Below are 26,947 nucleotides of genomic sequence, written 5' to 3' on the forward strand. Positions count from 1 at the left end.
TCCTGCCTGCAAATATATCTTTCACTGTGATGCACCACTGATATGATATGAATATGTCTTTGTTAACATTTTTTATTCTCAGGGGTATATACTTTTTTAGTTTGAATCTCATTTGAAGGTACATCCAGAACTTGGGGGCCCTCTTCAAGAATAAAGAATAAAAAATACAAAAAGGTGCTTGGAAAGAGCCCATGCAAATGGAGCTCTGACTCTTTAGCTACATTAATTCCAGCTCTCATGGTGGGATACAAGGCATCACTCCTTTTTCTTATCGTTGTGGAGGAATTTCAGACAGTAGCAAATAAGGGAAACACTGATGTTTTGCTAGGGTAAGCTATGATGTCAATGATAGGCCAGATTAAACTAAATGGTAAAGCAAAAGCAAAAAACAACAACAAAAAAAGGTAGTTTGATTCTGTCAACATAATACAAATTAAAGTGATTTACCTAAACCATTTGGTTTGACAGGTTAACTTTGGCTGCCACCAAAGCTAGCACTTGATTCTCTGCTGAGACAAGGATTTTCTTTAGCTTCTGACATGCAACCCAAACCTTCCAAATTTTTTGTTAAAATCAAAAGAAGGCTGGAACAGAATTATACTGTTTGAGGCAAATAGCAATCTGAGGGAAAGGAGAGGCTAAAGATACTAATGTAGTATCCACAACCTCAACTGAGTTTCCATTTATCTCTTTCCAACACCTCATTGTCTATCCAAACAGTCATGTGGTACTTCATTTAATTACTTGTTAGATGTTAAGTCTTTTCCAACTCCACTGTGAACTTCATAAGAGCAAGGGCCCCTTCCAATCCCTTCCTGCTTTCTCCCCAGCACTGGCAATGTATCTGGCACATAAAAGAGCTCAATTAATAATTGTTTTGTGGATTCGTTTTATGAATGAATAAATTAATTGAAGAAAACTTGGCTCGCTTTATAATCCTCCACTTGGCAGAGCATCTCTCTATTCTTCTTTTCTGTATTTCCCTTATTTCTACATCAATAATTCCTTCTGCTCCTTATACCCAAGGCTAGAAGACTTAACTCCCTTTCTGGGAAATTCCCTAGTAGCAGCTGCCTTAATCAGAACCAGTTTGACTACCAAGACATCTTGTCTGTACTTTGTCCTACCTCTCACCTTCATTTCCTTTGAATTTTATTAATAATAAATGCAGAGCAAGACAAATGAAAAATATTAAGACATACTCTCTTTACATAATTTGAGCATACATTTGACCAACTAAGTGTAAAATATTTGATATTTTCATGCGGAAATCGGTGACTTATGGTCTCTGATGTTGGTGCCTTTGTTTATTTAACACACTTTTCATAGTCATGTTACTGGTAATTTTAGAGGTCCCAGAGTCAGAAATATTTCTCTTCCCTGGGTTCAGTAATTCTTTCATCCAAAGGGCTGAGACCTGTATCACTTGCTTCTTCATTGTTTAGCTACAGAGGAAGTTTTTATGAAATGTCCTTTCTATTTCCAGAATGTATATTCAATACTAGAAAACCTGCTGGGAATTGTGCCAACAATTAAGCTATTATTTCTCTTAAAGAGCCTATTCTATTGCATGTGGCTTTAAAATGTAACTTCTTTAAAACTTGAGTTCAAATGACCACCTCTCCTTTCACCAAATTGCAGGGACTTTGGAATGCTATGAATTCATGGCCCATTCTGTTCCCAGTAAATCTGGCCCAGGACAAGTGTCCTCTTCAACATCCCCTGTCCTTTGTTGTCATCCCTCTTCTCATTATCTTTCTGATGCCCACCTTTGTATTCCCTGCCATGGACATTCCCTGTGATCACTCAAGCATATGTCTCCCCTCTGGGAGGAAGCTGATGAGAATTAATCTTTCATAAATGTGATTATGGATGATAATAAACTCTTCTCAGTAAATATGTGCAGCTTAGCAGGACAGTTTTAAAATATTATCACTTTGCAGATACAGCATTTTATTTTATTTTTAAAGATTTATTCATTCACTTTAGAGAGAGAGAGCATGAGCAGGAGGGGCAGAGGGAGAGGGAGAGAGAATCTCAAGCAGACTCTGTGCTAGGTGCAGAGCCCGATGGAGGGCTCGATCTCAGGACCCGGAGATCACGACCTGAGCCGAAACCAAGAGTCACATGCTCAACTGACTGCACCACCCAGGCACCCCACAGATACAGCATTTTAATAACCACACATGATTTCACCCAATACTCACAACAACCCTGTGAAGGAGAAGATGTGGCTAGAAACACTATCCTGCTTTTGTAGATGACAACACTATGATACCAAGAGGCTAAATGATTTGCTGAGGGTGACGAAACAAGTAGAAGCCTGATCTGGAACTAGGCTGAGTTAAGATACTCTTGCATCTTTCCACCACAGTGAGGTTGTCAGCATTGGACATGATCAGATGATAAAATTTATGCACAGGGACCAGCCATCAGGAGGGACTAAGGGCACATCAATCTCTCAGTCCTATTAAGCCCTTCCCTCATCCTTGGAGTTCTCTTTTGCTTCTTTGACTCCACTTCCCCTTTTTCCCCTCCCTGACAGCATCTGGTAGTTTCCTATGCAGATTACTCTTCCATTATGTGGCCCTTGGAGCCCCCATGGTTTTTGACCCTCATTTCGGGGCATTGGTTAAACATACACATTCCTCTCCTTCCAGAGCAGGGAACTGGGATTCTGTACATTAAGTAAGTGTCCAGGCAAATCCTATGACTTCACACATTTGGGAGACTGAATAATGTGAGAAATATTTGTTAGCTGATTAATTAATAGATCGATGTGTAGATATTCAACTACTTAATTAATTGCTAATATGCACACTGAACTTCGGTATTGGGTTTTAGAGAAAGTTTAAGCAGAGAAAATCTGCACTGAAACACACCATCAGTTAAATACGAAAGAAACTCAAAGAAAATGTGAATTTATTATACAGTTGACTTCTAATAACCTTTTTTTTCTTTTTGAAAATAAGAACCATGGGGAATGGAAGCATTAATATTCATAATACATATTTTTGAAATTTCTCATTTCTAATACTATGAAGGAACATGTCCCACCTATCTTGAGAGCAAGGCAAGCAAAGGAGGATTGGGGGCCTCTCAGAATGGCAAAGGAGATCAAATAGAAAAAAATCAAGTGAAAGGAAACACTGATTCTCAGTTTTTAATGAACTCTCATAATCAAAGTTTGAATCCCCTCTAGATTAATTGAGTGTTCCAAAAGGAAGATTTAAAGAGGCTTTCTTTTTTTTTTCTTTTTCTTTTTTAACTGATTCCTTAGATCTTGTGGTTAGCAAATAGGTCTTGCCAATTTTGATAAATTAGTTGCAAATGAATCAGAAACATGTGGACTATATGTATTCATATTTTAAATAGGGGAAAGGTACTTGGAAAATACACTTGGTCAATGCCAAAGTCTAAATATTTCAAAAATAGTCTGTGGTATTTTCAGAAAACAAAACATTTCCACTCTGTCAGCAGTCTAACTTCAATATATTTATATAATGCTTATTTAGCCTTAAACCCAAATTAACAGAAAGGTTCATATTGCAAAATAGCTAACATTTTTACAAACTCGTGAGCACTGACTTGGCTGGTCTCTCCTATTCTTAGTCAATCACACACTCTAATGTTCAGTTATTTTTTCCTCACATAGTATGAGACAGGAACAGCCCAAAGGTAAGCTCAGTACACATCCATTCCTACATCTTCCTCCTGGTTGGTGGATCTTTAATAAATGCATAAAACATACGTACCATTCTGCATATATTTTTTTTTTAAAAAAGGATTATTTACTTATATAAGAGAGAGAGAGCTGGGGGAGGGGCAGAAGGAGGAGGAGAGAGAGTCTCGAGAGAGTCTCAAGCGGGGCTTGCTCTCATAATCCTGAGATCATGACCTGCACCAAAATCAAAAGTCAGAGGCTTAACTGACTGTGCCACCCAGGAGCCCCTCTTCAATGTATGTTCTTGAAAGAATAACCAGGAACACACTAAGTTAATATAATGCTGAAATATAATACACGGCAATTAAATCATAACTGTCATCGTACAGCTATGGTGACATTATAGAAAGAAGGATAGCATTTTATCTGGTGACTATAAGACTCAGTTTTTCCTTTTTTTTTTTAAAGTAGGCTCCACTCAAGCCCAATGTGAGGCTTGAAATCATGATCCTGAGATCAAGACCTGAGCTGAGATTGAGAGTCAGACAGATGCTTAACCGACTGAATCACCCAGGTGCTCCCATACATAACCAGTTTTTCCATTTTTAATTTGTCACATAATGTTCTTTTTATATCCAGCCCAAACAATCAAGTATTAACATTGAGGTATTTTTTTTTCTGAATTATCAGTTATTTTACCTATGTAACACATGCATTTTTAAAAAATTGGCAATATTGGGGCGCCTGGGTGGCTCAGTTGTTAATCATCTGCCTTTGGCTCAGGTCAGGATCCCAGGGATCGAGCCCCACATTGGGCTCCCTGCTCAGTGGGAAGCCTGCTTCTCCGTCTCCCACTCCCCCTGTTTGTGTTCCTGCTCTCGCTATCTCTCTCTCTGTCAAATAAATAAATAAAATCTTTAAAAAAAAATTGGCAATATTGATGCCCAATAACAGTAATCCTGAATATTTGATCAGATGATACAAATACTCAGGAACTTCAGTTATTTACATTAGAAAAAAAATACAGCCCCATTATATAGAGAGATTACGTTTTAAATGACTATATAAGATAAAAATTTCATGCAGTCAAAACTGCCCTTAAATTCCCTCATTTGGCCATCAAGGGCAGGATGCATTTTATTGCATACTATTGCTATACAGCAATTCTTCAGCACATTAGTTTGTGACCTGCTGAACTAGCCTCAAGGAAGGAACAAAGGAGAGCTATTGTACAAAGATTCCAACAGACAGATCCTTCGGCCTTTAAAATACCCGTGAAAAGAGCCATGGACTAAAATGGGAATGGGTAGAACATTCCAAAGTGCTCCCCCTTCCTGCAGGCCTTCTTTCCTTGACTCACTTTTTATTGTTTGGCTTTTATAACCTTAACACCTGTTAACGGACATGTTTGGGGTGAGCTCGGAGGCGATAATGAGGTTTCATCTTAGAGATGGTCAGTTTCTAAAGACAAAACTTCAGGTAGAGTGCATTTATATGGACCTTGCTGATCTAATTAACTTGACTGAGAAAGAAGTCTACAGAAATAAAGAAAGGTATTGCTGGTGGGGTTATCATCGTTTTAAACAAATAAACAAGAAGAAAATTCATCCCAGAAAATGAAGTCGTGTTAGGAACATGGGCGCTGGAAGAAGCCAGTCAGAGGATCATGAAGGAGAACACTTTTCAAGCTTTCACGTGGGCACAGATCATCTGGAAGTCCGATTCAAAAGCAGATTGGGGCCTGGGATTTCACATGTCTGACAAGCAACCGACAGGTGCCACGCTGCTGGTCCCCAGACCACACTGAGCAGCAGGGATGTAAATCGCCCTCCCAGAGGCAGCACGCAGCGGTCCCCAGACCACACCACACTGCAGGTGAGGATTAAAGAAGGAAAGCCAGGGCCCACCAAAAACCACACAGCAAACAATAACAATACAGTGATCTATGATTTTAACACACCATAAACAGCCCTTACTCTCCATATTTGTAGACAAGGATTTTTCTATTCACATTACCGAATCTGATACTCCACAGAAACCAGATAGAGGGTTTTCTTCAGAAATGGGGGCCCAATGATGTAGAGAGATTATGGAGCACATGCGGTGTGGTATTTTTATGTCTGTGATGCTAACAAAGAAGACAGTGACACCAACTTGTGAGCACCAGAAGTTTCTAAACCTTTTACATGAGGAAGCAACCCCTTCGCCTACTGAGTTGCTATTACTGTTTAATTTTAAGCTTCATTTTTATGTTTAATATGGTTGTGTTAGGATTATGGATTAGAATGAAGTGAAACCATGACCAAACAAAGAAAACTCTTATATTTTGGTAACTTTGTTAAGACAGCCCCTCAATACACAAACAGAACAAAACAATCCCATAATCATCAAACTTGCTATCAGAATTCAGTGGGTTGTGGTGACTGAATTTACTAACCAGTTCAATCAGAACAGTTAATCCTCCTCAAAGTTCTAACACCCCTCTTTTTAGGAGTTTTTCAAATGAGTGAGTCACAAGCCCCAAGCCAGTAACTTGACAGAAAATTATCAAAAAGATTTTGCCAATTCAATTTTTCTGGAAATGGAATTTTAGAGCTACTTTACTAAAGCCTGTAACATTGGAGATAACTCAAGCAATCTGAAAAGAACAAAAAAAGACTCTCAAGAAACAAAGGAAATAATACAAAAAGAAAAAAAGGATTTATGTAGAACAGTTATTAAATGTATAGTGTCATATAAATTCTAGGGAAGAAGATCTGTTCTGACAACTTCCAATGTTAGATTGATTAGAAAAATTTTGGAACATTACCAAGTTCTGTGAAAGGCATGGGAAATAATTTCAAAGGAAAGGGGGGAAAAAAAACCCCTGTCCTCCTCTGCATTGAAGAATATTACAGTATAATAACAGACCAAAAGTTTCTGGACACTTGCCAGGTGTTCCATGGAAGAAGAAATTATATGCAACAATATGTGTAATTATAACAGATACCAACCAGTTCGACCAATATTTACTGCCAGTGTCAGGTGGTTTGAAGGACCCAAGAAGTACCAATGCAAACAAATTTCTTGCATTCACTTTTTACTTCTGTATAAAAAGGAATGGTAAATTGTTTTTATCACATCTGATGAATAAACCTGATTTTTGCCCTTTTCCACCGTGCCTGCTATAAAAGTATGTAAAAAAATGAAAGGCAATGGCTTCCATGACTACTTACTCAGATGCCTCACAGCCTTAAACTTAGGGAACAACAATCAGTTAATTAAAAAAAAAAAAAAGCATCTGAACTCAGCACAAGGAAAGGCTTAGCCCTGTTTAAATAGATTAAGGATGTATCTTCAGAAATGGGCACCCTCTGTCTTCCTCCACTCAACGCCTGCAGCAGCTGGAGAATCAGGGTCCTGATGGAAAGATACTGGAACTCTGTGGGGTTAGAAACAAGTTTGAGAACTACTTCCTACAGGCTTACTTCCTGTTTCTTTCTTTCTTCTTTCCTGACCTCATTGCAGAAGGGACAATTAATTATACCTTTCAGTTCATGGAACATAAGAATCATTGTTGCAAGCAAACTGTCTTCCTTCCCTCCTTTTTCCTTCCTTCCTTCCTTTTCTTTCCTCTCTCCTTCTTTCTTTTTTTTTTTTTTTAAAGATTTTATTTATTTATTCATGAGAGACAGAGAGGCAGAGGGAGAAGCAGGCTCCCAAGGAGCAGGGAGCCCGATGTGGGACTCGATCCCAGGACGCTGGGATCATGACCTGAGCCGAAGGCAGACGCTTAACCATCTGAGCCACCCAGGCGCCCTCCTCTCTCCTTCTTTATCCATTTCCCCTTATCTTCATTTCTTTCCATCCCATAGTCAATCTCTCCAATGCTCTTTTTTTAAAGATTTTATTTATTTATTTGAGAGAGAGACAGAGATAGCAAGAGAGAGCACGAGTTGGGGTCGGGGGGAAGGGAGAAGCAGACTCCCCGCTGAGCAGGGAGCCCAGGACCCTGAGATCATGACCTGAGCCGAAGGCAGACACTTAACCGACTGAGCCACCCAGGCACCCCTCTCCAGTTCTTTTTTTGTGCATCTTTTGTTTGCAGTTTTCTTGCAAAATGAGTATTGCTGTTCTGTGCGCCTGTATGTAAATTGCTGTGTGTTTTACCTTTTGCCCTTAAGGGCACCATAGTCTTAAGATATATTCATATTGCTATGCATATATTGAATCCACCGCCCCTAACAGTTACACTCCTGATGTGTATCCCCCACACTGTCATGGTGATTTATCTATCACAAGTTCCTCCTCCTCTCTGCCACACATGTAATGCTGCAATGGACATCCTTGTACATGGCCTCTTGGGTCTGCGTGAGAAACTGAAATATATGCCAACAATGGAATGGCTGGAGGTTTCCAGTCTAAGAGAATGTCTTCTCCAGATCATCCAAGACCACTCCAACTATTACTTGCCACTCAAGATTTTATTCCTACAGCTTTAAATAAGATAATGGATAGGGACATGGATGTTTATTTATTTATTTATTTATTTATTTAATTTATTTATTTATTCTTCTGTCACTCATTCAACAGTTTACTGAATACCTACTATGTGTATTTGATGGTATAAAGATGAAATGTCCTATCCTTCACCTTATATAGCCTTATATACATAAGCCATTTTTGCAGATGGGCAAAATATGGCTGAGGTCACGTGATTAATAAGTGACAGAGTTAGGATTTAGAAAAAAGTCTAATTCCAGATCCCCTAGAGAGAATAAAATAGAGAGAATATTGTCTCTATGGGAAAAACATAACCTTGCTCTTTTGAGGGTGGGAAATGAGGGAAAAGAGATATTCTTCCTCAGAAAATTCACACACACAGCTCTTGATTTGTCAGTGGAAAATAGTACCTCGGCAAGATGAGTCTCTAACCCAAGAGTTCTGACACAGTGCTTCTGGGTTCCAGAGAGAAGACTGGAGACTCTGAGGCCCAGGCCAGTGTTCTCAGTGGAAGCCAAGCAGGGAGGATCTGGCAACAGAAGCTTATAAAAGAGGAAGACTCTCTTTCCAGATGTCATATCTCCCTTTCCTCAGTACTTTTAAAAATACAAGTTCCAGTAGAAGGTACACAGTGCACAGAGCAGTACCATGAGAATGAAGTGCCCTACTCTTCCCTTATCCATGGTTTCAGTTATCCGTGGTCAACTGTGTTTCTGAAACACGTGATCCTCCTTCTAACAGACCCTCAGAAGCTCGGCAGTAGCCTACCGCTACATCACGAGGCATGTCAGTAGTCTCACATCGTCACAAGAAGAAGGGTGAGTACAGTCCAGTAAGATGCTGGGAGACAGCCAGACGACATTCACAGCACTTTTATTACAGTATATTGTTATAATTGTTCTATTTTACTATTAGTTGTTGTTCATCCCTTACTGTGTCTAATTTATAAACTTTATCATAGGTATCTATGTGTAGGAAGAAATATAATATATACATATCTGAGGTTCAGTACCTCCTGTGGGTGCAGCCATCCAGTGGGGGCCTGGGAACAAATCTCCCAAGGATGGGTGGGGGGGACTATGGTAGCCTGAATGACTCCCATTAAAACACAAGGAACACATGCTGGAATGGGGAGGGTTAAAGAAGTAGCAACCATTTCCAGTTTGAGAACTCCCCAAATCAGAGGGTCTCAACTTTTTCCAGCTTGATATCTTATAAACATAAAAAGCATTTCAGTGATGTATTATGACAATGGTTGTTCACTTAATATTAGTTTCAAGTGAAGTATATAATAGCAAAAGCTACAATGAATTTAGTAATACTTTAATTTGTATCTAACATTTTACAAATACCAGTATTTATTTTTGCTTTATGATTTTATCTTATTATTTATTATGTTATTTTTGGTGGTTGCATCAGAAAAGCTCAGGGGGTGACTTGAATAGTAACAGTGGGGTACTCTTGGCTTCTTTTTTGGTGTTTTAGTATAAAAAGAACCCGACTGCTTCTCTGCTCACTGCAGCCTGCTTAATATCAAGGACTCCGATGTATCCAGTGCCTCACCAGAATGGTGGCTAGTGGCTGCGGCTCAGGAAGGGACCCCCAGACATTTGCTTTGCCCCAGTGACTGCCAGGCTGCTTCCTCGTGGCTTCCCCAGCCTGGTCGCACAGGTGATCATGCTGCTAGAGGCTTGGGGAGATTCTGGGTGCTCTGGGGACTCCAACAGGGTGACCATGAGTGGGAGAGTGGACTTCCCGAGACGGGCTTGCTCACCAGTGTCTGGGTTTGCTGTGGGAAGACCCAGGTGGTGGTGGATGGCTTCCCAAGAGTACTCAGCACTTCTGTAGGAGATGTTATTGGAAGTGGAGCCCAGGATGCAACCGCACTAGTCATGAGCGGCCAGGAATGAAGAGCTGGAGGGGATAGCTGCCATGTTCTTGCTTGTGGGCTGATGGAAACCTCGGTGTATGATTATGCATGATAGGGACTGAGGAGTGCTAGACCACCCAGACCATTTGCAAAGGAAGTCTCTTTGCTGGAGGCTGTTCTACCACCAACAAATGTGCATGCGCTCAGGGTGCATATTTATTATACTATGTGTTACTCATTGCCCTTACAGCCTAAAGCCTATGGTTAATGCTTGATGAGCATTTAGATTCCCAAACCCTTATAATTATTTACTCTCTCCACCCATCTACAAGAGACCATGTCCTAGAAACCACTATTCTAAATGCCCCAAATCAGTGCTCCTAGTTGGGTACTTAACATACCACCTTGTACTGATAGTCTTAGGTTATATATTTTTTTTTATGTTAGCATTCCTCATCTCCTTCATGTGGATTGTTAAATCTTTGAAAAGAGAAATCAATTATTACATTTTAATACCCAGGATGTTTAGGAGCAATAACAGTGCTTTCTGCCTTGCTAAACAGGAAGAAAAAAAAAATTATTAAGCACCCACTCAGTGCCAGGAATTGTGGCAAATGTTTTACATTTATAGAGGACATTGAAGTTAACTCTACAACTTCCATTCCAAACCCTTCCTTTGCGCAGCAACAAAGGAATGGTTTTTAAACAGTGTAATTCCATCATAGTAATCCCATTCCCTTGTCTCTGAGGGATTCTGAGCCCAGGTTTAAGCTAATCAGAGCATTGCACTCACCTAATGAGTCACTAGATTAAGGCTGGGCATAAGACCTCAATTGGACAATCAGATTGAAAGGAAAGTGTTTTTGTTTTTTTCCATTTGGGGGGATGGAGACAAAGCTCTGGACAGCAAATTAATGGAAAGATCTAGATCCTTGATGTCACAGAGCCATTAAATCAATCCACCAGACCTAAACGGCTCTGTGGCAGGTATCTTCCATCTGTCTCCCATGTCTATCGGCTACCTTCCTCGCCCCGCTCTCTGCTCTGAAAGGCTGACTTGTATGAACCTGTGTAAATGGGCTCTCTTTCCTCTGGCTCCCAGTTGGCTCTAACCAATGGGGAACACCAGGAGGACACGGAGAGGAGGGAGAAGAGTAAGGTCAGCATTTATTCTGAGACAATGTCCTATAGTGGGGACAATCTCTTCTGTTAGATAATAGATCCCTTTACTATTTAAACTAGTTTGAGTTTTGTTTTCAGTTCCAGTAAAAAGTGTCCTACTGATATATATATATATATTTTATATATATATATATAATCCCATATAGGTAGCCTTAGAGGAAGTTAAGGTTTTATACACACACACACACACACACACACACATACATACCATATACATATACATATAATCCCATATAAGGAGCCTTAGAAAAACTTAAGGTAGCATTTCCATTTTACTGCAATAGAACCAGGGCCCAGAGAGGTCGCCTATCTTGGACAAGGAGCTGAAGGAAGCCTGCCTTTTTTAAGTTTAGAAGCTGATCTATGTTCACTAAATGCTCTATTTTAGAATTATTGATTTCACTTTTTAAAATTTACTAAATGTCTTTTAAATACTTTCTTAACCAATGATCATAATCAAAAAATAGACTCATTTAACCTTTTATATAGGTTTTAATTAATGCTGGATGCCATGTATATTCTCCTTTATCACTTAATCACCCTTAATCTGTGAAGATTCTGAAACAAACTAGAATATAAAAATAGAGGAGCCAATTTGCCTTCTATTAAAGGACACCTTGGGATGCATCCTGAAAGCTTTAAAAAAAAACCACGCACCTATTTAGAAATAATTTGAAACTTACAATAAAGTTGCATAAATAGTACAAAGTACAGTCCTATATTCTTCACCAAGATTCTCCTACTGTTCATATTTTGCCCGTTACTCTTCTTTTCTCTCTCTCCCCCCCACCCCCCTCTGCATATATGTATATATATGCTGCATATCTGTATATATGTCTCTTTACTTCTAAATACTTCAGTGCATATCTCCTGAGAACAAGGACTTTCTCTTACCTAACCACAGTACAGTTATCAACTTCAGGACATTTAACATTGAATACTTTAATCTCTGACTAATATTTCAATTTTTCCAATTGGCCCAATAATGTTCTTTATAGCATTTCCCCCTCCATAGAGGATCCAGTCTAAGATCACATGTTGCATTTGTTATTCATGTCTCTTTAATTTATTTGAATCTGGAAAAGTGCCTCAGCCTTTCATTGACTTTGATCACAATGCCATTTTTGAAGACTTCAGCCTCACTCGTCCCTTTTAAATAAAATGCTCCTAATTTTTTTCCTGATGTTTCCTCACGGTTAGATTCAGTTTATACATATCCTGTCAGACGACTACCTAGCTGAGGTTGTGTCCTTCTCCGGATATTGCACCCAGAGGCACCCAAGGTCCGTCTGCCTTTCTTTGATCACTTTAATTGTGACCACCTGGTCAATGTGTTGTCTGATTTCTCCACTATATAGGATGGAGGCCTGATTTTTAAAATCAGGATTTGTTAGACTGCAATGCACTGCTCCTGGCTGCTTCCTGTTGATTTTGATTCATCTGCTCTTTTTGAGAACCTTAGTGCAGCCATCATTTGCTGACTCTAACTGACGAGAGTTTTCTTTCTTAAGCAAAGTCTGGGCAAGGGAAGTTACAATCAAAGAATTTCTACAGCTCCTGACTTGTTTTCAATTCCTAGTAATTGGCCTCTCACTATTTAATTAAATAACTGTTAAGGGAAAACAAGTCTCTCGATTTGCCGAAGCTCTTTTCTTGCTGGCCACATCGCTTTTAGGGTATCTCACCTTCTCTGTAAAAGAAGTGTCTCCTCTGTCCGTTCAGACCTAAGGAGATTTGTTATGGCAAATTGCTTTGTTCCCAGAAGCAGCTTTGGGAGGAGGGAGCCCAGGGTGGGAGGGCACTCAGGGCAGGTTATGCAATGGTCAGTCTTCTTCCACGTCGCTGGGGTTCTAGTCCATCCGACAGTGCTAAAGGTCACATCTCGGATATCTCTCACTTTATCTTTCTTGAAGGATTACCAAGGTAGCTGGGAAGACAGTAAACTTTGGGCAGGCTTTGCAGGTGAGTCTCTGGGCTCATGTGAAATCTGGAGGTAATGGCTTTAGGTAAACAACTGATCCTAAAACCAGTTCAATTGGTTGTTGAGTCAAAACGTATCCTAGGCCTCAGAGACCTTTAGAGAAAGCAAAGCCAAACTCCTTACCTGTAATTACATTCTGTTGATTTGTCTGCAGTTATTCCCTTTTGTCACTTTAGGGCTGCACAAAGCTCCCAAGAGACAATGATGGGCATTGTTGGTGTGCACAGTGCTGGTGTAATAGCCAGTGAGGAAAAGCAAACTTGTGGTCTGTGCATTTCACTGCAGGACACAAATCATGCAGCAGAATCTGGCAACTATTATGAAGCCGAAATAAGCACATCTAGTCACAGAACAAAGCAACCAAATTATGTATTTAACATAATAATAATTATAAAAGCTTCATAGGCATCATTTTGAACTCTCTGCTGCCATGAGTCCTGAGGGCTTCCTTCAACTAGGGGGAACACTGAAAAATGAACAGTGACAGGAAGCTGGGGTGGAGAGCGGGTTCAGTCATTAGTTTTCTTTTGTGTGTGAGCAATTGTTTTAAAGTTCAGTGCAATGCTCAGTGTATCACTGCTGCACAAGTTACCCCTTGGATAGTTTACTCCGAGTGCCAGCTTCTCTGGGGTACCTTCTGGATTTTCCAAGTGGTGCCATCAAACACCGATTATTCTTCTTCAAGAAATTATCCAGAGTGGCTTGTAACATGACAGACATGTGGTTTGAATTTTGTTATAAACACAGAACAAAGGGCCTGGGAGTGTTTCTTTTCATTATCTGAGCTGTGTGGCTCTGAGGAAACATGAGACAGTTCATTATTCAAATGAGAATTTTTTTTTTTTTTGCCTTTCATTTTCGGTTTTATTTCTGTATATCCATGACATTTCAGCAAGCAAGCTGCCTCCTCTAGAAGCACCATCTGCTTTTCTTTTCAACTGTGACACCATCTGAGAGAATACCTTCTCACTCGAAGAAATACATGTGGGATGAGGGGTGTTAATTATATATATACATATATAGGTGTGTATCTGCGTGTGTGTGTGTGTGTGTACTTTGTTAGTTTTAATACTAGAGCATAGATGTATAATTCAGGAATTTGATCTGAGTAAGAAAACTAAGCAAAAATCTCCAACCCAACTTTTCCCCAGGTCTCAAATCCCTTCTTAGCAATAGGATATATATTCCATGAGCATGAGATTTTTGTCTGCTTGTTCCCTGGTGTAAGCTGGACTCTAGAAGAGTGTCTGGTATATAGTAGGTGCTAAATTAATAGTTGTTGAATGAAGTAGTTCCTGAGTAATTTTTGTGTGCTCAGCACACACCAGTCAGAAACTACTCTTCCTGGCTGTGGATGCTCCATGCCGTCCACACCCAGTGTGGTCGTGAACCTCTTTTGCCCTGCATTAACATGTACTGGGATAGATGATGGTCTTGGGTGGGGATGCTTTCTCTAACTTGTGCTACATTTTCTTACCAGATGACGAAGAAAAGATGCTTTGACGCCATCTCCTATGAGTTGCCTGTCTGGGCTGCCAACTCTCTAGAATCACCTAAATTATCACCTGTGAGTGTCCAGCTTGAGCCCTAGTCTTAGGACCTTTGCTTCATTAATATGTGGATCATACAAGAAATCAGACCTTATTATCTACTGAGATGACTAGTATTAAGGTGCAACCATAAATCAGGAAATCTGTGAAAAATACCTTCCTAGGTACAAGTTTGTGCAGCACAACTGGCTAAGAAACAGCTGTGTCAGACTGGCCTGATGTCCTGCAACTGGAACTGGATTATCTCATTTCAGCAGAGATTTCAGAAAGAGGCAGGGAGCCAGATCAGCTGGTATTCAGGTTTCTATTGTGGAAAGGATTCATGTTCACATCTTGGACCTTTTCAGCCCACTCATAGAAAATCTGACAACAGCAGGCACACTTACTGGTCTTGACAGACTTGTAGAGAATACAGAGGAAGAGACTGAGGTCATCCATGACACCATTAAAGCCCAAAAGTTAATTGACATGGGAGGCAGAAACATGTGATACTATTTTTTAGGAGCTGCTCTAATGAGAGATTTTCAGTGATTCCCCATTCCCTGTAGAGTGGAATCCAGAATTATAAGCAAGGCTCATCAAAATCATAGCTAACCCTATCTTCTTAGATGAAGTCTCCTTGCCCACCAGTAGCCACTGGAAGTGAGTTCGAGGACAGTCACCATCCATCCACTAAGCATCCCTGTGATGGCCACACCACGCTGCCTTGAATGGAACGCCCTCATCTCTGGTGGTTGAAGTTCTAGTAAAGGAGCTGATGATTTCCTCTGTAAACATATTAATTTTGAAGTACTGATGGTATAACCAAGGGGAATTATGCAGTAAGGAGTTGGAGAGACAGCTCCAGAGAGAGGACTGGCTGGAGACTCAGCTTGGGGAAGCTTTTGCCTCTTGACTGTGAAGGTATGGGGTGAATGAGAACATAAAAAGTGACCATGTAGAGCAAGAAAGATGAGGACACCGATTTTATGGGAAAAGTGAAGAAACTGGTACCCATGAAGGATCTCCTGGGTTCTCTTAGACTCAGGAAATTAAGGAGCCCATGCTTTCTGCAACAATCTCTGCCCCAGTCCCACATCATGAAGGAACTTTTGCCCTCTTCAGCAGCTACCACAAAGATTGACCTGAAATATGGCAGTCCCTTCTCTGATGTTCAGACCAATTTAAATGGAAGGAGATTTCCTTATTTGAGATTCCCTCAGTAATTCATGCTGGGCAATAGCACGAAATTCTTCCCATTACAGGGCAAATTTAAAAGGCACCAACCAGTCGCAAGTAGTTACGATTTGATGTGTTTAAAAATATATGGAACTCACTGGATGATAATAGTTTGTTTTTATAGTTATACAGTTCAAATGCCCTCTACTAATTTTAAACAACACCTGGGTTTTAGAAAGACATTCAAAAGAGCAAAATTCAAAAGCAAAAAACATCAAAACCCTTCACTAGAAAAACCTGTCCATTTAAAAAAATTAGTTCAAAGTTCAATTCTCACCTGGTTCAAAAACAATTCACCTTATCCTTTGTGGGCTTTTAGAAGGGAATAGGCAGAGAAACAAAGGGAAAGCAGTAACATGTGTAAGTGATCACCAAAACATCAGCTCATTTCCAACTAAAAAAAACATTCCTTGTACACAGGTCACGGAACACATCAAATCAAATGCAAGAGTTGAGGAAAGTCACAACTTACAGGGGAAAAAAGCCAGGAGAGATTTTTTTGCAGACAGATGGATAAGAAAGGGTAAGTTTCACTCTTGTGGACTCCAGCCCAGGCTGTCTGAAATAACCTGTTAATAACGTTAATAATAAATCACAAGATAACTCTGAAAACAGCTATAGGGGGATTATGCCAAAGGAACTTTCTTCTAAATAAGAGAAGGGACTTTCCACAGAATTAGTGAAAAAACTATCTAGTAGAGTGGAGGTTTGAGTCTTCCCACTGGAAGGAAATTCCTCTGCAAGGGTTTTCTTTTGCGGCTGTATTTTCATTGGAAATAGTTCCTTCTGGAGAGAATGAAGCCAGTTCACTCTTGAATTTGCATGCAAAGGTGAGATGAACAGGTGATAAAAAAAAAGAGCATTTTGTACTGAGGCCACATAAGAACATGTGGAAGGAGTCTGGCCCAGTGAATTTGAATTTTTCATCCACAGTTTCATTCATATGGTAGAACACTCCCTATTAAGCATAACTTTATGGACTGTTTCCCCCCAGTAATGCAGCCAAAGTTGCTCAAAATCAATGATTCTTACATTGGCTTCAACTGAATGGCTGTGAGAATTTTTTACAGTCTTCCAATTTTATCAGCATGCCCGCCCATGAGTAATCCATAAAGAGCCCACAAATGACCCAGGACAAATATCTGTCCAAAATAATCTCTGTCCTTTCTTCCATCTAAAAAACAAGAGTTGTGGCAAGGATCACATATTTGGTTTACTGCTGTGTTAAATAACCCCATTGCTTAAGGCTTCACGGGCTCTGTAACACCTAGTATACCGAAACCTCCATGGTATGGAGGAAGATGAAGAGTAGAAAACTGCCATAAACAGCCTTGCTCAACTGGAGAGGAAGGGACAGAAAAAATTATCAAAATAATAAAAACAGGGCTCTTACTCCGAGCTACATACTGTGTTAGACTTGGTGGGTAATACAAGGAAGCTTAGGATAAAGTTCCTGGGCTTAGGAATCTCTCAATCTAATATAGTATCTGGAGAGAGTAGAAATACAGAGTCATTATTTGAAGCCTATATTTTGAACAAGTATATAATAAAAGGCCAAGGACTCAGCACCAAATATCCTAAATTAAGATGTATCATCCCCAGCTACCCTCAGCTTGTATGGGGCAAAATTTACTGGAACACATGAGAACATCCCTAAATCTGGAAGGAAAAAAAAATAGATCCTTTACATGTACTCATTTAATCTTCATGACAGCCTTATAAGCTAGTACTATTGCCATTTCCATTGTACGGATTTGTAAATTGAGGCATCAAGGTTAAATAATGTGACCAAAGTCATACAGCTAACATACAGCAGAGCTGGGATTATCCTACAGTGTATCTGAGCAGACCTAGACCCTAAATGAGTTATAAACGGTCCAGCGGTGAAGAGGAACCAGGGATTGGTACTATAACTCATTGTAGAGCCTGGCAATTGTATTCAAATAAATGTATCTATAATACTCAAATACATGAAGGAAGGTTCTTTGTGCTTCCTAAATAGGGTGGCTGGATAATTTAAACAAATACCCTTCTAGAGATGAAGAGCTAGGGTTCCAAAAGATCTTTTCCCTTTCATCCTTACACGCGAAGTACCCCTAGATAAATGAGTTGCTCTGATGTAGTGACTTCTCATCTATGAAAGCTGATATATTGAAAAAATTTTAAGTAGCAATTTCTTGATCTAGAAGACTTCAGAGTTAGGGAGCATCAGATGGAAAGGGTTGAGGGAAAGGCCTAGATCAAAAGAAAGGGAAGGCAGCATTTACTAAGTAAGTGAATGGAAATGTTGTTTAGGGGAGAAGCCAAATGGAAATGTTGTTTAGGGGAGAAGCCAGGAGCAGATCAATAAAGACATATATTTCAGGAACCAATTATCCATCCAAGCACTGTTTTAGATGCTGTGGGGGAAAATGCCATCATCCTGCCTTCGTGTAATCTACATTATTAGTGGGGAAACAAAACTAAAGCACTTAAAATGATTAGCAAGAAGCGCTAACCACAAGTCTGAAAGTTCAGGAAGGATATGAGAGAACATCTTCCTGACTTGAGTTTTCTGAGGAAGCAGAGCTGACTTCTTGGGCTTGGAAACACCCCTCAACAGTCCTTCTGGGACTTTGCCCGAAGAGTCAGTGGAGAAAATCCAGGCCTGGGTGAGATGGCTTCTTCTCAACCAGTTTCACGGAGTGCCTCCCCTACGTCCATGGAAGGCAAACGGCTCTGTGGCCTGCTTGATTAAGTGCTTCGTCAGGCAGACAGGCTCCTGGGAACTGTATGCAACATTTTATTGCCTTTCAAAGCAGTTGTTTCTCATTGTATAGATGTGCCTGAGTGGATAAATAATCTAGAGTTTCAATGCCAAAGGCTAATTTGCCCTGGCTTGGGAAATATCTGCTTTGTGAACCCCTAAGCAGCATGCATTATATTGATAGGTTTGCATGTTTCTGGCTGACCACCAAGGGCCCCCCTTCCAGGAGGATGGGAAAGTGGCGGGATGAAGTTTTCTCACAGAATTTACCACTGACTCGAAAGTGACATGGCTACAATGAATACTCATCCTTCCCCACGCCATCTTAATTGGGTTGGCAACACGTGTAATTACCATGATGGCAGAGGAACCCTGTGATGTCGAATGAAGGACAAGCTCCTTTGGCTATTTGCAGACAGCCTCAAAAAAAGTCATTTTCTCAAAGACCCGACCACCAGTGAACTCATTTGAGTAGAGGTACATTTTGCTTTGCTTGAGCTTCCATGGCTTTCAAAATGCAGTGCTTTCATGTCTTGGAAATAGGAATTTTTAGAAAGTGAATGCTAGCTAGTTAAAGGGATTTTAATCTATCTCTCTTTCAAATGCTGTTACTAAGGTTCAAAGCATGTAAGTCTCTTATCAGTGGGTTGCAAAGCACTGTAATGCAACACTTATCCAATTTGCAAGGATGTTAGTTAAAAAAATTTATTTTTTTCTCCAAGGGGGGAAAAAAAAGCTTCACAGAGAGAGCCTACCCAGGAGTAAATTATAAAGCTCTCCCACGAACATCAGAGCTACATAAATTTAAATGTAATTACCACCTTGGTAGAAAAAGAGAGTCTTTATTTTTTACCTTCTCAGCAAGAGACTATCCACTCCTAGAAGTTCATGAAAGGTCATTGGCAGAATCTAACCTCTACTTTATGCAAACTACCAAAGCTAAATTATACATTTTTTAAGAGCCTGCTGAATGCTACGCAAAGGCTTCTTTACAAATGCCAATTTCCAGTCCAATCATCAATGAAACCTCAAGTCAATGTCAAATGCTTGCCAATAATATTGAGGTTCTTCAGTTAGATGCCTTTTACCCAAGGTAGGTTTCATTATCCCCCTCTGACCTCATAACCAGAGGGAAACTAAAGGAGAGTATGATGTTGAATAAAACTTGAAAAGTGCTTTAACTCTTCTGAAAATTAATGAGCTAGATTCTTTTGGGGGGTACAATCCCTCATGAGAATATATTATACATTTGCAATCTATATTAACTTACTCAGAATCCTGCAGCATCATTTTGTAAGTTACTGACTTTCAGAGACTCTTGTATACACTTTTTTTTGGTCTGGATTAATAGGGAATGGTAATACTGCTCAAGGAAGTGGGGGAGTGCAGACTGTTCTCCAAAAGCGGAGGTCAAAATTGTGAAACAGGTATTTGCTTATAGGATCCTCCTGAGACTCCCTTTTCTTTAGCTAGCTCTCTTGCTAGCATGCAATTCAACACCTTCTAGAGACACTCCTTTGTTAAAGAAGCGTGTTTGTATGTATCCATTTTTGTACTCTGATTTGTCTAGCGTGACTTTTGCTTGTTGGTTGAAAGTACTCAAGGAGACTGGGATTACTATTCAGTGACTTTCGCTTGTTGGTTGAAAGTACTCAAGGAGACTGGGATTACTATTCAATTATTCAATCCCTAGGGCTAGACCTCTAGGTAGGGCCATGTAGGAACCTTTCTCTGATCCCTAGGGCTAGACCTCTAGGTAGGGCCACGTAGGAACCTTTCTCTGATATGCTTCAAATTACACAGGTCGGGCAACTTCTCTTATGATGAGTCCGATGTGATCTGAGATATTGCTGGGTTGATTGGGATAGCGGGGTCTCCTCCCTAAGGAGACAGTTTCTGTGAAGGGGGATAAGGAGATAGTTTGTATAAAGGGGGAATCAGGCTCATCCTTCCATGGAGGGAAATGAAAGTACATCTCGAAGCTTATGCTGTATGCCTGACCTGATAATATAAACTACTAAGAAATGCCTGTCTCTCATATTTTGGATAAATGGTGGATCTGATCAATAGAGAATGGTTTTGTTTGCTTTTTTTTCCCTCTTTCTGTGACATAGTGTTTGGAAGTGTTAATGTGATTTTCTTAAAATTTCCATTTTAATGCCAGGGAACAATTTCTTCCCTGGAAGTGTATAACTCAGTATTTCTTAAAAGCCAAAAGAACAGAATGTGAAAAGGCTTTTCAAAGAGGTTTCTATCTTAGCTGAAACAACAACGATAGTAATAATCATGATCATTATCTATTTCATTTGTATAGGATTTTATAGTTTATAAAGTACTTTCATGTACATTATCTCATTTTTTTATATAACCAAAACCTTGCATAATACAAAATTAGCTGTTGCTTATGTCAAGGCATCCTGTGGGTTATTAGAAGCTGTAGGCCAGATGTTATGAATGGTGTAGTTTCTTGGCAGAGCACTGAAAGGTCCAAACTTTTGGGTAGACTCGAATGGTAGGATAATGAGAAGAATATGTACTATAGCTTGCTTTGCTGAATAAAGGCACCAGGCCAGGGCAGGACCAACAGACGCAGAAAAACCTGTTTGGGGTTCCCAATGCCTTAGCTCAGGAATGGCAGAGATCCACTAGAAGTGGCAGCCTAGAAAGCTACATGAGACGGGTAGTGAGGCCATGATCAGGAGAAGCAGGACAAAGTCGAGGAGCTTCCCACTCACAAATTCACACGAATCGATGAAAAAAGCTGCTTGCCAAGCAGAAAGACTCTACTCTGTTCTATCACCATCAGCTTCATTCATTCATTTACCATCCTCTTTACATACAATTATTGTGTCAGGCATTCTGCTTGGTGTTGGAGACACACAGTGAACAAGACAGACACAGGTCCCTGCCCTCATGCAGCTTGTATGGTATAGACAAAGAATAGGGAAACAGATAACAAAAGTTATAGATTCAGATAAGTGGTTTGGAGAAAATAAGCAGAGCAACAGACAAAGGAGAAACTTTAAACTTATTTTAGAAAACATGGATTGTGGGTGCCTGGGTGGCTCCTTCGGTTGAGCAGCCAACTCTTGGTTTTGTCTCAGGTCATGATCTTGGGGTCCTGGGATTGAGCCCCACGTAGGCTTTGCACTTGGCATGGAGTCTGCTGGAGATTATCTACCTCTCCTTCTCCCTCTGCTCCTCCCCCTGCTGGTACTCTCTCCCTCTCTAAAATAAATAAGTAAAATCTTAAAAAAAAAAAAAAAAAACATGGATCGATGGAGCAAGTTCTATGAAGGAAGCCTTAAAAATTGCCTTATGTAAAAGAAAACATAACACCTCTTTGACTAAGTCTGGACTTACTTCTTCCAAAATGACATAGATAGCAAGATCAAACACTGATGGAAAATAAATGGTTAGGGGGAAAACAATAAATATGGAAGTAAATGTATTTTCAGAGTACATTAAATCAAGAAGATATCTTCCTGTAGAAGAAACCAGGAGCATCAATGTTCGAAACTTGCTATAGCAGATAGGCCTTCTCCTCAAATCGTGGTCATTACCTTGTGCCAGAAGCCCAATAGAGCAGTCCCATACTAGCACATGGTAGAGTCATGGAGACGGGGCTGGGAAGACCATAGACTCTTCTTACTCTGTCCCAAGAGTATATAAAATGTCAGGTGATTTCCCCTCTGGGCAGAATGTGCTGGCATTTAAAAGGAATAGCAGGTAGAAAACTCATTGGACAGTAAAATTCCTTCTGTTTCTGGGGCACATTCAGTCTGTTTTTCTGCTGTGCCAGGAAAAAGGCCCAATATCCTATTTTATTCTAGAGCTTTTTGAAACTTTTCAGTCCACAGTTTAGTTTTGGCAATCTTTGAGGGATGGGATTTGTAAGTACTATTTATCAAATCATTACTTATTAGCTGACATTGTTTCAATTCAATAAGTATTTTAAATCCTTTATTATACACCGTTCATGTATTGCTGGGAACTCTGAAATAATATTTCCAGTCTCCTCTTTGTTCTCTCTGGAATAGGAATAAGACACACATAGCTGGCAGTTAATTTCTCCTTGAAGAAGTTCAAATATTATTTAAAAATTAATATCTTCTATTTATTTATTTGTTAGTTTTATTTATTTATTGACATACAAAAAGTTGTACATTACTAATGTATACAATTTGATGAGTTTGGAGATAAGTATATACCCATGAAACCATAACCACAATCTATGCCATAAACCTATCCATCACCTCCCAAAGTTTCCTCCTGCCCTCTTATTTTATTATTATTATTATTATTATTATTATTACTTATGATAAGATCTACCCTCTTGACAAATTTCATTTTTTTAGGGGGGGTAGAGAAAGAGGGAGAGAGAGGAAGCACAGAAGGAGAGGGAGAGAGAGAATCTTAAGCAGGCTCCATGCCCAGTGCAGAGCCCGACGTGGGGCTCGATCTCACATCCCTGAGATCATGACCTGAGCTGAAATCAAGAGTTGGATGCTTAACCTGGTGGAGGCACCATTCGTCAATTTGGCCCCTTGACAAATTTTTAAGTATACAATACAGTATTGTTAATTATAGGTATCATGCTATACAGTAGATCTCTAGGGCTTATTCATCTTGTGCAACCAAAATCAATTAAGTATACAATACAGTATTGTTAATTATAGGTATCATGCTATACAGTAGATCTCTAGGGCTTATTCATCTTGTACAGCCAAAATCAAACATAATTTTTAAGCTCCTTTGTAAATACCTGAACTGAAGGAAATTACAAAAAAAATCTAATGACCAGTATAATTTTATTCTCTCATGAGATTTTTATTATTAACCTTTAAGTCGAGAATTGATGTCTCTATATTAGATGTTAATGGCATTAATTCTCTAGATCGGATTCCATGTTAGTAATATCAAACCAAACACAGAAACATTATAATTATGATGTAATTTTCACCCAAGCAGTCCCAGGAGCATTTGGGAACAGGTACAATATGGAAAGGTTAAAGGTCATAGTTTAAGGGTTGAAGATGAGTCTGCAATTCACTAATTCAAAATCTCAATCAACTCAAGGTATTTACAGTGACTCTAATGGGTACATTTTATTCACTTGCAGGAAACTTGGAGTATAGTAGTGTAAGTAGAGACATTGGTAGAAAGGATCAGTTATTCACCTTGCTGATGGTTAAACACTGCTCTAGTATACAGGAGAAAACAATATTTGCTTGTGTTTTCCTCCTTTTTTCTTAGGCTTAAATGAAACGTAAGTATCTCTAATATTGCAAAGGAAACTTGGCTCATTTTCAAGTAAAGGGCTAGTGAGACCATTCTTGAAACTTTGCCCTGGAGAGGCCACAAATTTCTATTGTCCTTCTGTTTCCAATGGTGTATACTATAATTTTATTTTCTGCAACTCTGACTGAGGACTCCAGTCAGGACTTCCAAGAAAATTATGCCATTAATTTAATTACTAAGATTTTTATTTGTATTTAACTTATAAAAATATGTATGTTGGGAATTGCTTAATAGTATATTATTTCTTGTAACATAAGAAAAACAACCACTGTTGCTAATACATATAACTAGGAAAGAGAGAAGCCTGCTGGAATTCATCATATATAGCATACAGTCAAGCTATTGTAAAAGCAGTCATTTATTACATGTGACCATATTTACATTTTCTACATTTGTGTTGTCCAGAAGGATTTTGTTGCAAAAGAATGGTAAAGGAGGCCAATAACCATTAATATAAGTAGATAAGTTTCTTGCAGAAAGACAGAGAAGGCCACAGGAACATTATAGGCTAAATTTTCTAGGAATTGTGGATAGCTGTAGATAACTGGGTTTCAGCCAATTTTTGACAGTATATAAATAATGTGATATATACCAAAAGAACTTTGGAAAAGTTAAGATGAGGTTTTCCTTAGAGACATAACTGTGTAAAGCTGGGCTGCTGATTACAGTGTGGAAAAACAGTCTACTGCTTCTTCTAGCTCATACAATTCAAAAAGATCCCTCCATTCCCAGATTTGCACCCCAACAGTAAGTACACGGGCTCCTAGAATGGGGCTAAAAATAAGGCCTTTTTTTTTTTTTTTTGTACTATAACTTGACTTTTACAGTTGTTGGGAAGGAAAGAGAAAATAGTTGATTTAAGTCTGTAACAGGGTTCAAACATTTTGAGGCCTACCATTTTTTTAATTTTCCAGTAGAATTTGGTTTGACACAGCCCATACCTCTACCTCTTATTTCTGCTGGCCTCAGCCTGCTTTCTACATACACCTCACTCAAAAGATGCTGGGGCAAACCTGAAATTTATTTGTGCAATGAATACAGTGACCATCTGTGTCCGCACAAGCAATATCAAGGGTTGTCCCAATTATTCAGACTCCTGGTGGCAAATCACTGTGTTATAACCAACCAATAGCTTCATTTTGCTTATGTGTCTGAATTTAAGCATCCAAATAAAAATGGTGGCCGAGGGGCGCCTGGGTGGCTCAGTTGGTTAACTGTCTGCCTTCAGCTCAGGTCATGATCTCAGGGTCCTGGGATCAAATCCCGAATCAGGCTCCTTGCTCAGTGGGGATCCTGCTTCTCCCTCTGCCTGCCGCTCCCCCTGCTTGTGTTCTCTGTCTCTTTCACACAAATAAATAAAAAATCTTTTTAAAAAATGGTGGCTGAGAAAATGATCAGAACAATTGTCAAGAAGGCATTAGATTTGCTAAGTGTCTCCCAAAGTTTATACACCAGACCTGCAGATGCTGGAGGCTGGGGTAGAGTGGATGAAGGGTATGATGATTAAGTAAGTTTAGGAAACATCATACACATTTGTATATAGGCAAAAAGGCTGTGATAAGTCTTGCACTAAATAAATCTATTTGATTTTATTTGATGTAACCATTCTTAAATTTGTTTGACAAAGGAACCCCCCCTTTTTTTCACATAAAAACTAAAAACCTTCTGAAGAGCTGGAATTTCACCAAACATAACTTTGAGAATTACTAATCTGGAGAAACCCCTCATTTTAGAGATGATGAACTGAGCCCTTGGAGATTAAACTGCACACCTGAGTTCCCACAGTTCACTAGTGGCTTTCCTGGCCCTAAAATCTAGGGCTCATGATGTTCTCAGCATCAGTATACTACAGCCAACCTGTTCTGTTTATCTATAGTGCCCCAATTCAGCAGATAATTTTGCCACATTTCAAAAGCTTTTTTAAAAATTGAGATATAATTGACATTAAGTAAATTTCACCCTCTTAGTGTACAGTTCTATGAGTTTTGAAAAACTACCACCACAGTCAACAGTTCCATTTATTTCTTAAAAAGTTAAATTTAAAAGTTTTTAAAATGTGTGCTACAATGCATAAAATAATTTCAATAGAAATATGTTCAAATGAGTTTAAAATCTGCTTAAGAAAAGAATCCTAGTCAGTCTTGATCGATGCAGCTGACTGTATATAGATTTCAAGAATGACAGTGGGTATACACAATTATATTGGGAAAAAGAAATGACAAGCCAAACAGTCAAAGACGAAGCTGTACCAAGAAAGGAACATGCAGCCGAAGGAATTACCAGCTGGGACTCTCACTTCTAACTGACTGCCTATGCATAAACAACTCAAGGGGACGAAAGTAGCAGCAAGAAATCATCTTGACGATTCCTGTAAGAATTTCTGAGAAGTCCTGGGCAAGAAGCCCCCAGAAAACTCTAAATTCAGGGCATGGTCATTTCTCATTGGAAATACAGTACTTTCACCCATTTTCCCTCTCGTGTTTCCCTTCTCTACTCTACACTTGCTCTTCTCAATTTCCATTCCTGGACTGAACCAGAAGGTCCCTTCTTCCTTTTTTTTCCTTCTGCCTGTCTGAGATACATCTGATTCAGTGGTGAGCTAAAATCATCATGTTTTAGTTAAATACCAGTCATTGGAAGAGCTTTGGAATCATTCAGTTTCATATCATAAGTACATTTATGCTACTTGATTATAGTTTCCAAGTGAATTTAAAATATCATGTCCAGTTTTGTTTTTGAGGCAAAATGGACTCTGATTGAAACCAGCAAATCTCATGTGTCCAGATTTTCTTTGCTCTTTTTGATTGTTTCAAACTGAGTAGCTGGGTGAGAGAGCACACCTCATGTGGGACTCTCCTTTATGGATGCCACCCCCTGCGTGGGAACACATCCTGTTTGCCCTAACTTTGTCCTAGCTTGTTTGTTTCCCAAAACAACCAGCTTTAACCATGTG

At 39.4% G+C, this 26,947-nt stretch overlaps 1 protein-coding gene across 1 annotated transcript in view; it reads right to left on the minus strand.

Moving 5' to 3' along the window:
• The window catches only part of LOC115936549 (uncharacterized), a 541,924-nt gene that overhangs the window by 175,274 nt on the left and 339,703 nt on the right, over positions 1 to 26,947 (minus strand). The window contains exon 5 of the mRNA XM_081825587.1: positions 6,992 to 7,085. Coding sequence (XP_081681713.1) covers positions 7,056 to 7,085 — 30 coding nt within the window. The 3' untranslated portion in view covers positions 6,992 to 7,055. The remainder of the gene's footprint in view (positions 1 to 6,991; positions 7,086 to 26,947) is intronic.

This window comes from Leptonychotes weddellii, chromosome 7 (genome assembly GCF_054177405.1).
Source record: "Leptonychotes weddellii isolate Sample4059 chromosome 7, ASM5417740v2, whole genome shotgun sequence".
Taxonomy (NCBI): Eukaryota; Metazoa; Chordata; class Mammalia; order Carnivora; family Phocidae; genus Leptonychotes; species Leptonychotes weddellii.